Source organism: Suricata suricatta, chromosome 6, assembly GCF_006229205.1.
Source record: "Suricata suricatta isolate VVHF042 chromosome 6, meerkat_22Aug2017_6uvM2_HiC, whole genome shotgun sequence".
In the NCBI taxonomy this organism is placed as follows: domain Eukaryota; kingdom Metazoa; phylum Chordata; class Mammalia; order Carnivora; family Herpestidae; genus Suricata; species Suricata suricatta.
The window spans coordinates 43,645,843-43,657,749 of NC_043705.1; the positions used below are offsets into that span (position 1 = coordinate 43,645,843).

Consider the following 11,907-nt stretch of genomic DNA (forward strand, 5'->3'; position numbering starts at 1 on the left):
AGCGTTCTTGGAAAACTAATTCCCTATTTAGTTGGAACTTTGCTAAAATTTCTGTTTCATAGCAGGTTCTACAAAGTATTTAAAAGACAATATTGTAAAACTGCTTCTTTATACTATGGTTTTATCCGATTTTTTAAGAAAGTGATTTTATGCTATCATATTTATGCTATCACAAATGAGCTCTGTACATATTCAAAAAAATTTTTTTAAGTTTATTCATTTTGAGAGAGACAGAGATCATGTGAGTTGGGGGAGGGCAGAGAGAGAGGGAGAGAGAACCTGAAGCAGGCTCCTGGCTTCCAACACAGAGCCCAGTGTAAGGTCTGAACTCATGAATGGTGAGGTCATGGCCTGAGCTGAAACTGGGAGTTGGATGCTTTACCCACGGAGCCAGCCAGGTGCCCCTGTACATATTTCTGGTTTAGCCTAAGGAAGCAGCAACGTGAAGACAATTAACTATTGGCAGATCATGTGTATTGTAAAGTGTTATGTATAGAGATGTGACATCATGAAGCTTAGTGTTCTTTTTATCTTTTAAAGTTTATTTTGAGGGGGGGAAGGGACAGAGAGAGAGAGAGTACTAAGTAGGCTCGACATGGGGCTCCATCTCAACAATAGTGAGATCCTAACCTTAGTTGAAATCAAGAGTCAGACACTTAACTAACTGAGCAGCCAGGCACCCCGCCCCGAAGCCTAGTGTTCCTGGAGCATCACTTGTGGCACATGGGATGGGAGAGCTGAACACTCAGCTAGGAATGGGGCCTTAGTCTCTTTCAGCCACCTTGGAGGAGATCTAGTTTTCTTTCCCAGTCTGAACATGTATTCTGATGATAATAGGAGAAAATAAATACTTTCCCATTAGATATCATCTACCATTCACAAGTATGAGTATCTTACATTGAAAAAATACAATATTTTGTTTATTGAGATGTTATTTTGTGAGAGATTTTATCATTGGAGATTGACATTTTTCTTTTTCTCTCCAAGATTTTATTTAAATTCAAGTTAACATACATGTAGTACTGGTTTCAGGAGTAGGATTTAGTGATGCATCACTTACATATAACACCCGGTGCTCATACCAGCAAGTGCCTCCTTGATGCCCGTCATCCATCTAGCACATCTGCCCACCCCTTTCCCCTTCATCAACCCTCAGTTCTCTGTAGTTAAGAGTCTTTTAGGGTTTGCCTCCCTCTCTGTTTTTATCTGATTTTATTTTTCCTTCTTTTACCCTTTGTTCATCTGTTTTGTTTCTTAAATTCCACATGAGTGAAGTCATATAATATTTGTCTTTCTCTGACTGACTTATTTCACTTAGCATAACACAGTCTAGTTCCATCCACGTTGATTCATGGAGTAATACAAGGATTGTATATAGTGCTATTTACTAGCCTTTCTGATTCTTTTCCAGTCTGTAAAATACTATCATTAATTTATAAAATGTAAAAATTTTTTTCCCATTCATAGTATCCATTCTTCAAGCATCTTTAATTCCTTCATTAGAACTTTGTGGACACTAACTGAATATTGTCAGGAGAGGGCATTTATGGCAATACTGAAGACTTTTCTGGGAGTTTATTTGTAGCGAGCAATTTTATTAGAGGCAAAAATATTATTGAGGTATAATGATGCACTGGAAAAGTTACTCTCAAAAGTAACTCTTTGAGAGTATCAACAAGTATGGATTAAAATACTATTAAAACTGGTGAGAGAACATCTCATTTGCTGGGTGATCTTAGTGGGCAAATAGTATAATTAGGCCTTTATGTATATTCTGAGATTTTCTGTTATTTTATCCCATTCTGCATATAAATCTCAATAATACCACAATACCAGTTGTTTTCTATTAAAGAGCCTCTCGCCATTTATCATCTAGTGTCCTCATAAAATTGTTGAAAAAATTCCCAAAGATAAAGGCTGTTCCAGTAGACCACTTATTGCTAGTCTTGTAAAAAAAAAAAAAAAAAAAAGTTGTGTCTACCTTTAAGATACTACAGAGAAACAGAGTGGGAAATGTCCCTTAAGTCAGGCAAAGGCCTTTTAGTTCTATTCTATCCTAACTTGGAGATCAAACACAGTGCCCTTCTGGGTAATCCATAGTTCTTTATATTTGACCTAAGAATAGAAACCTCAGCTAGAGCCATTATCAACTTTGTCATAAACAGGATTCAGACATTAACCTTTATGGATGTCTTCATAAGTAAAAATGGCTGAATCCTGTTCATGAAAAAGTTGACAATCACAGTGATTTTGCTTTACCTTTGTTCTTTGACCCCAAATTCAGCATACCTGACTTTACGGTGTAGTAGGAAAAGGGTTGGTACACAGGAAAAAGAGACATAAATACATTGACCGTACTATGATTTTATGACACTATTTTGAGCGTAGATATAGGTAAGCACTGTGAAACAGTTTGTGGTTGATGCATAGTCCTTCCAAATCAGTAAGGACTTCTGTGTGTTAAGAACAGTCTCTGGCACATAGTAAAGAATATTTAAGTGTTTTACAATAATATGTTACTGTTAATATTACTGCTTTTTTTTAAATTAAAAAAATTTTTTTAATGTTTTATTTATTTTTGATACAGAGAGAGACAGAGTATGAGAGGGGGAGGGGCAGAGAGAGAAGGAAGCACAGAACCGAAAGCAGGCTCCAGGCTCTGAGCTGGCTGTCAGCACAGAGCCCGACGCGGGGCTCGAACCCACGAACGTGAGATCTGACCCAAGCCAAAGTCGGGAGGCTCAACCGACTGAGCCACCCAGGCGCCCCTATTACTGCTTTTTTAAAAGAAAAACTAACCAACCTTTGTGTCTCTAGGATTTATTACTTAACTGAATCAAGAACTAGTGAAATTTTAGGGCGCCAGAGTGGCTTAGGTCGTTAAAGCATCTGACTCTTCATTTCATCTCAGGTCATGATCTCACTGTTGGTGAGATCAAGCCCCGCCTTAAACTCAGTGCTGATAGCCTTAAGCCTTCTTGGGATATTCTCTCTCTCTCTCTCTCTCTCTCTCATTCTCTCACGCTCACTTGCTCACTCGCTGCCTGCCGTCCGCACCCCCCATCTGCCACAAGTACTCACACATGCACTCTCTCTGACCCTCCCCAACAAGCACTCTTCTCTCTCTGAACATGAATAAACATTTTTTAAAATAAGAACTAGTGAAATTTCATCCTTGCGATAATTGATGTAAGCTTTTTTAATTTTCAAAAAATTAAAAAATTCTCTATTGACAGTAGCAATGAATCTAGATGATATAGATGCTTTTGAATTTACTCCCTGCTTTCCTCTTTGAAAGCAAACATTAGGTGTAATTTGTCTTATGTATTATGGTATTTGGTTCGGTAATATGAAGAAATCCTCTTTATACATGTTTGCTATGCCTTGACATCAGTGTTACCTTTTTTCTTTTTACCACACAATATTGTACAGTACAACACAGCATTGTAAAACTGACTTCCACACGCAGCATTTTATGTTTACATTCTTTCATGGGATCTTTAAAATTTATTTTGAAATACAACCGAATATTAATTTTAAGTTTTTAAGAATATGGATCAAAATGAATATTTGTATATATTATCAGGGAAAACATTCTTTATAAATCTGATTTTTAAAAATTTACTTAATGACTATAATAGCTATTATGTTTTTATAAGTAGAAACAAAGGTATTGGCAGGAATTTTCTCATTTTCATTTAAAATACTAAAACTAGCAATATTGAATATTATTAGATATTTAAGTTAATGAATTTTAAGGTATCTTAAGTGTGAATAAATCTAAGACTAAAATTCATTTTATATCCTTTTTCCTCAATGTATGTAGAACCAGAGGAATTTAAAGTAGAACCAGAGGCTATAATTAAAAGTAATTCTGATAATTTAGTTCTAAAGTCTTGTTTTTAAAATCTTTCAAATCTATTTTTTAGTATTAACTTCTTAGTATTCTCATTACAAACAAGATACATATCTGACTGGCTCTTGTTTGTGTTATCATAAATGTCAAACTATTGTTCCTTGACCAATTAAATTTTTCTGCTGGTAACTTCTTTCTGATTTGGAACGGACTTATCCCTATTTAACTTAATGATAATGTAGGCTGTCTTAGCCTTCATATATTACCAGAATTTGAAATAAAAGAAGTTGTGATAGTTGGATTTCCAAACATAAACCTTAAATAGTATGGTTAAATATAATTTTCTACTGAGTTTCTTTAACATAATTCAGTAATTCGTTCTCTTTGCCCCATAACAGAGACATTAAGAAAATAAATAAAACGTAACATGAAAGTACAGATTACGGGAGCAAAAGCACGAGGGGGAAAGGATTTGCTGACTACAAATTATAATCCAATAATAAATCATATGTGGACACAGCTTAATTAGATACTTTGGGTCAGAGATTTGCCTCTGATTTCGTTCATTAGCTATGAAAGGAAAATTTGATCACTTAAGTTAGGGGTTTTCGGTGTGGACACTGTTGACATTTTGGGCCAGGTAAGTTTTTGCTTTGAGGCGCTATCCTGTGCAGTGTAGGAAGCTTTGTAGCCTCCTTAATCTCAGCCCCTTAGGTGCCAGTTGTAACAACAAGAGTTTCCGGACATTGCCACAAGCCTCTTGGGGGTGCAGTAGCCTGTGCTTGAGAGCATTTGATTTAAATTATTCACAGGGTCTGAAAGTAAATACAGGGGCACGTGAGTAGCTCAGTCAGTTGACTGTCCAACTCTTGATTTTGGCTCAGGTCATAATCCCGAGGTCTTGGATTGAGGCCTGTGCTGGACTCCACGCTGGAACCTGCTTGGGATTCTCTCTCTCCCTTTGCCCTTCTCCCCTGCTTGCGTGTGTGCTCACATGTACGCTGTCACGTTTTCTCTCTCTCTCTTAAAAAAAAAAAAATACGATCCCTTGCATAGTTGAGGTATGGCTTTTTTTTTTATTAAAAAACTTTTTATTTTTAATATTTATTCTTGAGAGAGAGAGAGAGAGAGAGAGAGAGAGAGAGAGAGAGAGGGAGAGAGCATGAGTGGGAGAGGGCTAGAAAAGGGGAGACAGGATCTGAAACAGGCTTCGGCACTGTAAGTGCTGAGCCTGACACAGGGCTCAAACTGACAAACTGTGAGATCATGACCTGAGCTGAAAGCAAGAGGTGGACACTTAACCCAGGTGCCCCACAGCATAGCTTCTTCTGATACTAGACTGGATGATAATTTTCTTCAGAGTGTCGCTAGGAATTCCTGGATATAATGGACAGCATTCATTATTACTTTAAACTAGACACATTTGTTAATTTTAAGTGTATTTTAAATGTCAGTATTTAATACTTGCTGATGATAGCATGCCCTGGAAAATTTAAAGCTAGCCTTGGCATGATGGAGGCATGGAAAACAGTATGAAGTGAACGAGTGACTTGAGTATTTGCCCCTTTAGATGCATCCAGGAATAGTTTTTAAAGCACTGCAGGAAGAGATGGACAGTGTGGTTTTGGGAATCAGTCCTTCTTAAATATTGTTTACTTCATGTATATTGATAAGAATTTAGAGATAAATGTTTTAGAAATTACATTCCCAGACATGCCTGTAGTGTAGCCTTCTTAAGTTCTCACTTAAATAAGACCTTTCTCCCTTACTTTAATTCTTGCCCCTCTCCTCTTCAGTGCTGGTCTGCTAAACAGTGTGCACAAGTCCAGACTTGACTTTCTCCTTGAGAAGAAAAAGACATTGTGAATTTTTCATAAGAATAATTTTATCCAGGAGTGTCTTGGGTAGCTCATTTGGTTAAGCATCTGACTCTAGGTTTTGGCTCAGGCAATAATCTCCCCATTCATGAGTTTGAGCCCCGTGTCAGGCTCTGCATTGATAAATCGGAGCCTGCTTGGCATTGTCTCTCTCTGTCTCTGCTCACACGTTCTCTCAAAATAAAGTAAAAAAAAAAAAAAAAGATAATAATAACCTTATCCAGTATAAAGGCCTACTTCTTTATCCTGAGATTTTTGTCTTATGTCAAAAAATACTTAGATGCTTTATTTCTATGTCTTTTATTAGTAGGGTAACAAGTTGGTCCATCCCTGTCCCTTCCAGTTTTTTCATTTCTAAATGATCTGTTGAATCCTAAAGTGTATATTGAATGTGCCTTTAAAAGACATTTTGAGCTGGGATTAAAATGGTCCTTTTTCTGTGAAAGTATATGGGAAACTCTCATTCAAATAGAATGCCTTCTCACTATGCTAGGATGGAAATTGAGAACTAGAGCCTAGGCCAATATTTTGTCAGAAAAAAATATTTTTAACCGTACATTAAGTAGAATTTTGAAAATACTAATAATAAAGAATGGCAGGTTTTATTAAAATTTTTTTTAATATTTTATTTTTGAGAGAGAGAGAGAGAGAGAGAAAGTGCAAGCAGGGGAGGGTCAGAGAGAGGGAGACAGAAAATACGAAGCAGGCTCCAGGCTTGGAGCTGTGATCACAGAGCCTGACGTGGGGCTCAAACACACGAACTGTGAGATCGTGACCTAAGCTGAAGTTGAACGCTTAACTGACAGAACCACTCAGGTGCCCCAAGAATGGCAGGTTTTTAATGTAGATATTTTGCGGTCATGTTTTGATCTGAATAATTACATAAGATCTGCATTCTATTGTGTTATTATTATATATGATAAGATATGTGAAATAACACTATGAACATTTGATGATACACAGTTTTACTAAAATAGCTCTCGAACTGCTAAACACAATATCCTTTTCCTGTGCTATTCTGGTAGTTAAATTTTTTTAAGTTTATTTTGAGAGAGAGCCTGCATGAGCAGGGTAGGGACAGAGAGCAAAGGAGAGAGAGAGAATCCAAGCAGCTTTCTTGCCATTAGCATGGAGCCCGATGTGGGGCTTGAACCCATCAACTGAGATCATAACCTGAGCTGAAATCGAGAGTTAGATGCTTAATGGACTGAGCCACTCAGGTGCCCCTGGTAGTTAAATTTTTAGGAACATTTTTTATGTGTTATTTCTTAGAGGGGAGCAGATTTGAAGAAGATTAAGGGTTGAGAACTATCTAAATGGTTTAAATTTTTGGAGTGTAATAGGGTCTCTTGTCACAAGTAGGGCACTAGCACTAGAAATATAGTTTGAAATGGAAGGTTGGTTCATTTGGTTACATAATTCTTTTCTGAAGGAAAAAAACCTGGAAATATTTTTTTCCGAACTGTTTTAACTAGTGGCAGGTATATGGGAAAGTACTCAGGTATAAGTTAATGTCAGATTTTAGATAATTATCTATATCCTAGTAGTCTGAATAGTGCACAGAAAAGATTTCTAACGAAGGGTATGTAACTTAGTTTTAAATAAATTGCTTCATGTAAACTGACAGTGAACATTGAATTAATTTGTTCTTTTTAAAATAAATTCATTGGCAGAATTAAGTTCAGAAAACCTCAGAACCTGCTTTAAGATCATCAATGGTTATATCTTTTTATCGTCAACAGAATTTCTGCAGGTATGGTGTAGTAGTTTTTGCATTGTAAAAATATATATAGTTATTTGATTGTTTCTCATTTGAAATCAAGAGGTACCTTGAAAACATTTTAAAGATTGATCTATTATTCTAAAGGGGAGAAAAAGCTTTCTCAGTCCTGTAGAGCAGACATGATGCAGTTCGATGTACTGTTGCTTAACACAGGATGCTCTATAAATAAATATGTCTTTATATTTCTATAAAAATCACTGTAGCAGTGAACTGTATTCTTATTTTGTAAGCTTTTTCTAAGAGTTGCAATCGTTAATTTGTACGCTTAGAACTTAAGTGATTGACAAATAGATGATAGTTCCACATTGAATTTTTGCCTTTTTTAATACTGCAAGTGTATTCATATGTATATTTTTGACTTTTGATTGAATTTCAGACATATGCAGTAGGTCTGTGTCAGTCCTTTTGTGAGCTGCTAAAAGAAATTACTACAGAAGGTCAAGTTCAAGTACTCAAGGTATTGTCCTATGCTATATGAATATTACATTTTCCATCTGTATTTTGCAAAATTGGACCTTCATTTATTTGGGTTTGGATGATTGGCAAGAAGAGTACTAGACAGTTTTTTATTTTAAAGTTATTTAATTTCTCCAATACTTCTGGACCAGGGATGTCAAAATTGAATGTGCATACAGATCTCCTGAGGATGTTGTTAAAATGCAGATTCCACATTTTTGACATGGTCCCTGTTGACGAGACCCTAATCAAGGTCCATTCCTCATCCCCTATCCTGAGACATTACTTTAAAATGTTTATGAACTGTCCAAAGGCTGGTGGCATGTGATACTTCCCACTGCTCCAGTTGGTTGGCCTACTTTGGGGAGGACATTTTCGTGATCATGGTATCTCCCCTGCCAGGTAAGTATTGGGGAGGACATTTTATTATTATAATTAAGTACTTTTAATTTGTTTTGGCTATCATAGTTACACTACTAAACTTGTATAGATTTTGCATAATTTAGAATGAGTATCACATCATTGTGTTGTATACTTGAAAGTAATGCATATTCTATGTCAGTTATACTTCATTAAAAAAAACGTTAAAAATAAAATGAGTTAATCTTTATGCCTTTAATCTTAAAAGATTAAAGATCTTTTTATGTTGTATATAATTGTGTCTTATTAAGAACAGGCTCCGGGTTGTATATAGTTATGTATTAAAGATATAATTAGGATCAATTAAATAAATATATGAGAACATAAATGCATTCCTAAATATATGGTGAAATATATCTTTAAATATACATGTATGTGTGTGTATATACATATGTACATATGTGCTCTATTTGTACTTCACAAGGATATACAACCACTTTTTATCCCACTCATGTCTTAGCTTGTTCTAGGTCAGATATGGTCTGATATGCAAGATGGTTAGGTGAAGTGTTAGTTATCATAACAAAGTAGCATTTATTATGTGGAAACCATCGCATTTCTTTAGATCTTAAAAACTATATACTTTCCCCCAGTGATACTTTCCCCCCAGTGAAATAAAAAGCATTTGCCAAAATAGGTTCATTTTAAGAAATGTACAGTTGACCCTTGGACAACACAAAGGCTGAAGTTGGTGACCCTCTGCACAGTTGAAAATCCACGTTTAACTTCTGAATCCCCATAAACTTGTAATAGCCCCTGCTGTTGACTGAAATCTTAAAGCTAACATTAACAATCCATTAATACATGTGTGTTTTAAGTTTATATGTATTATACTGTAGTCTTATAATAAAGTGAGGTAGAGAAAAGAAAATGTTATTACGGAAATCATATGAGATAAAATGAAAAAAATGAGAAAATGCATTTTCATAACTGTACTATATTGAAAAAAATCTACATAGAAGTGGACCTACATACTTCAAACCCATGTTGTTCAAGGGGTCAACTGTATGTAATTAATGACAGTAATTGTCATACTAATCCACAGTGTATTTGGGGAACTAAGTGGGTGAATGTGCAGATGGTAAAATATTTTATATAAACCACTATGTTAGCTGCTGTGCATCTAATAAGAGTAATTATCAGTGTGAACTTACTCATGCATTAAAGTGTTTTTCTTCAGACATTTATTATCCACACACACTTATAAAACTCCAGATATCCATGTTAATGTGCTTATTAACTTGACTTTCAGATTGGTTACATTTGGTATCTTTGGTGATTATTCATATATTCATCCAATAGGTTATGGGTCAGCACACTTTCTGTAAAGTACCAGGTAGTAAATGTTTTAGCATTTGTGGACCATATAGTTTTTGTCTCAGCTATTTGTTTCTGCTATTATAGAACTGAAAGCAGTCACAGATGGTATGTAACTGGATAAATGTGGCTCTATTCCAGTAATGCTTTATTTATAGGATTATGGTCCATGGGCATAGTATGTCAAAGTTTCTGTTTTTCATCATTTTCTTGAGAGAAGAAAGTAAACAAAACAGTCCATGTTCAGTGTTATTTAAGTAGTGGTTTTGGGGGTGCCTGGGTGGCTCAGTCAGTTAAACATCCGGCTTCAGCTCAGGTTATGATCTCATGGTTCGTGGGTTCGAGACCTGCGTGTCGAGCTCTGTGCTGACAGCTAGTGCAGAGCCTGGAGCCTGCTTCATTCAGATTCTGTGTCTCCCTCTCTCTCTGACCCTCCCCTGCTCCCACTGTCTCTGTCTTTCAAAAATAAATAAAAACCATAAAAAAATTAAAAAAAATTTATTACTGGTTTTGGATTAGAGGTATCTCAAAACTTTAGTAGGGATTATGGTTTCCAGATAAAATACAGTTTTTTTTTTTTAATTTGAAAATTCTGACAACCTAGGTTGGGATGAATTAGACAAATACCAAGTTAAAAAACCACAAAGAAGTGAATAAGACTAAGAAGGGAGAAAATCCTGTGATGATTGTCTGTTGAAGGTGAAGATAATGGTGTTATTTAAAACGTGGAGTGACTCTACATTGGAAGGTGTCCTGTGCCATATTACAGAAGTTTTCACTTATCAAATGATGAGATAAGGGCAGTACCGGGTCATACCATTAAGGACTGTATATGTTTCCTAGGGCTCCCGTAACAAAGTACCACAGCCTGGGTGGCTGAAGTTAATTACCTTTCTCACAGGTTCTCCACACTAGAGGTCTAATATCAAGATGTTGGCAGGCGTGCTCTCTCTGAAAACTTGGAGAGACTTGGTTCCATGCCTTTGTCTTAGGTTTTGGTGATTGCCAATAAACTTTGGCTTCTGTGGTTGGTACATGCATCATTTCAATTTCTGCTTTCCATTGTCCCATGACATTCTCCTCGTATCTCTTTTTTCTCTTCTGTTAAGAATACCAGTCATGATGGATTAGGGGCCTGTCCTACTTGTATCATCTTAACCTATTTATATCTGCAAAGACTATTTCCAACTAAGGTCACATTCACAGGTACCTAGGATTAGAACTTATCTTTTTGGCAGGTACAATTCAACCCATAAGAAGAATTTACAGTTAAAAAGTAAAAAGGTGGCTTTTGTGTGTGAAGATGGAGCAAGGGGAACTTGACCTGAGTAAGTTTGTAGAGGACAGTGACCGAGTAGAAGGAAGGTTGGCTCCAGATAATGAAAAGGATTGGGATTTGAATCTAGAGCGTTTGTGGAAAGATTAGCTGGAAGGGGGGGTGGGAGTTTGTTTTCTGAGAGACTTGGTGAAAATGGCAATGATTGAAACTGTAGATACTAATGTTAGGTGAGAAGTGTAGCAAATTGGCATGTGACCTTGGTGTTTTCAGTCAAAAAAGAGACAAGGTTAGAGCTGCCTGATCCCTGTCACTCTTGAGGCACAGGTATACTTGCAAGATGATGAATATATTTGTACTTTCTGGTGAGGGTCGGGGGGGGGTGAGTATTATTCATCTGAGCATTCATTCTTAATGAATTATGCATTGCTGATGTTAAAGTTGATACTAAAGAATGATTGATTTATATATCAGAACAATGTCTTTAGGCTTTAAGAGAATTCTTGTAGTATAGAAAGGCTTTTATTTTTATTTTTTTCGCATAATATTTTACTGTCAAATTGTTTTCCATACAACGCCCAGTGCTCTTCCCCTTAAGTGCCCTCCACCATCACCACCACCTCTTTTCCCCCCTCCCCCTTCCCCTTCAACCCTCAGTTCATTCTCAGCATTCAATAGTCTCTCAAGTTCTGCATCCCTCTCTCTCCCCAACTCTCTCTCTCTCCTCTGTTCCCCCTGGTTCTCCATTAGGTCTCTCCTGTTTTCCTGCTAGACCTATGAGTGCAAACATATGGTTTCTGTCCTTCTCTGCCTGGCTTACTTCACTTAGCAGGACACCCTCAAGGTCCATCCACTTTCCTACGAAGGGCCATATGTCATTCCCTCTCATTGCCATGTAGTACTCCATCGTGAATATATACCA

General features: G+C 36.5%; 1 protein-coding gene across 6 annotated transcripts in view; it reads left to right on the forward strand.

Moving 5' to 3' along the window:
* Positions 1-11,907, forward strand: part of IPO11 (importin 11) — a 204,800-nt gene that overhangs the window by 105,119 nt on the left and 87,774 nt on the right. For all 6 annotated transcript variants that reach the window (XM_029942304.1, XM_029942303.1, XM_029942302.1 and 3 more), the window contains 2 exons: positions 7,407-7,486; positions 7,893-7,973. In XM_029942304.1, the coding sequence (XP_029798164.1) occupies positions 7,407-7,486; positions 7,893-7,973 (161 nt within the window). The remainder of the gene's footprint in view (positions 1-7,406; positions 7,487-7,892; positions 7,974-11,907) is intronic.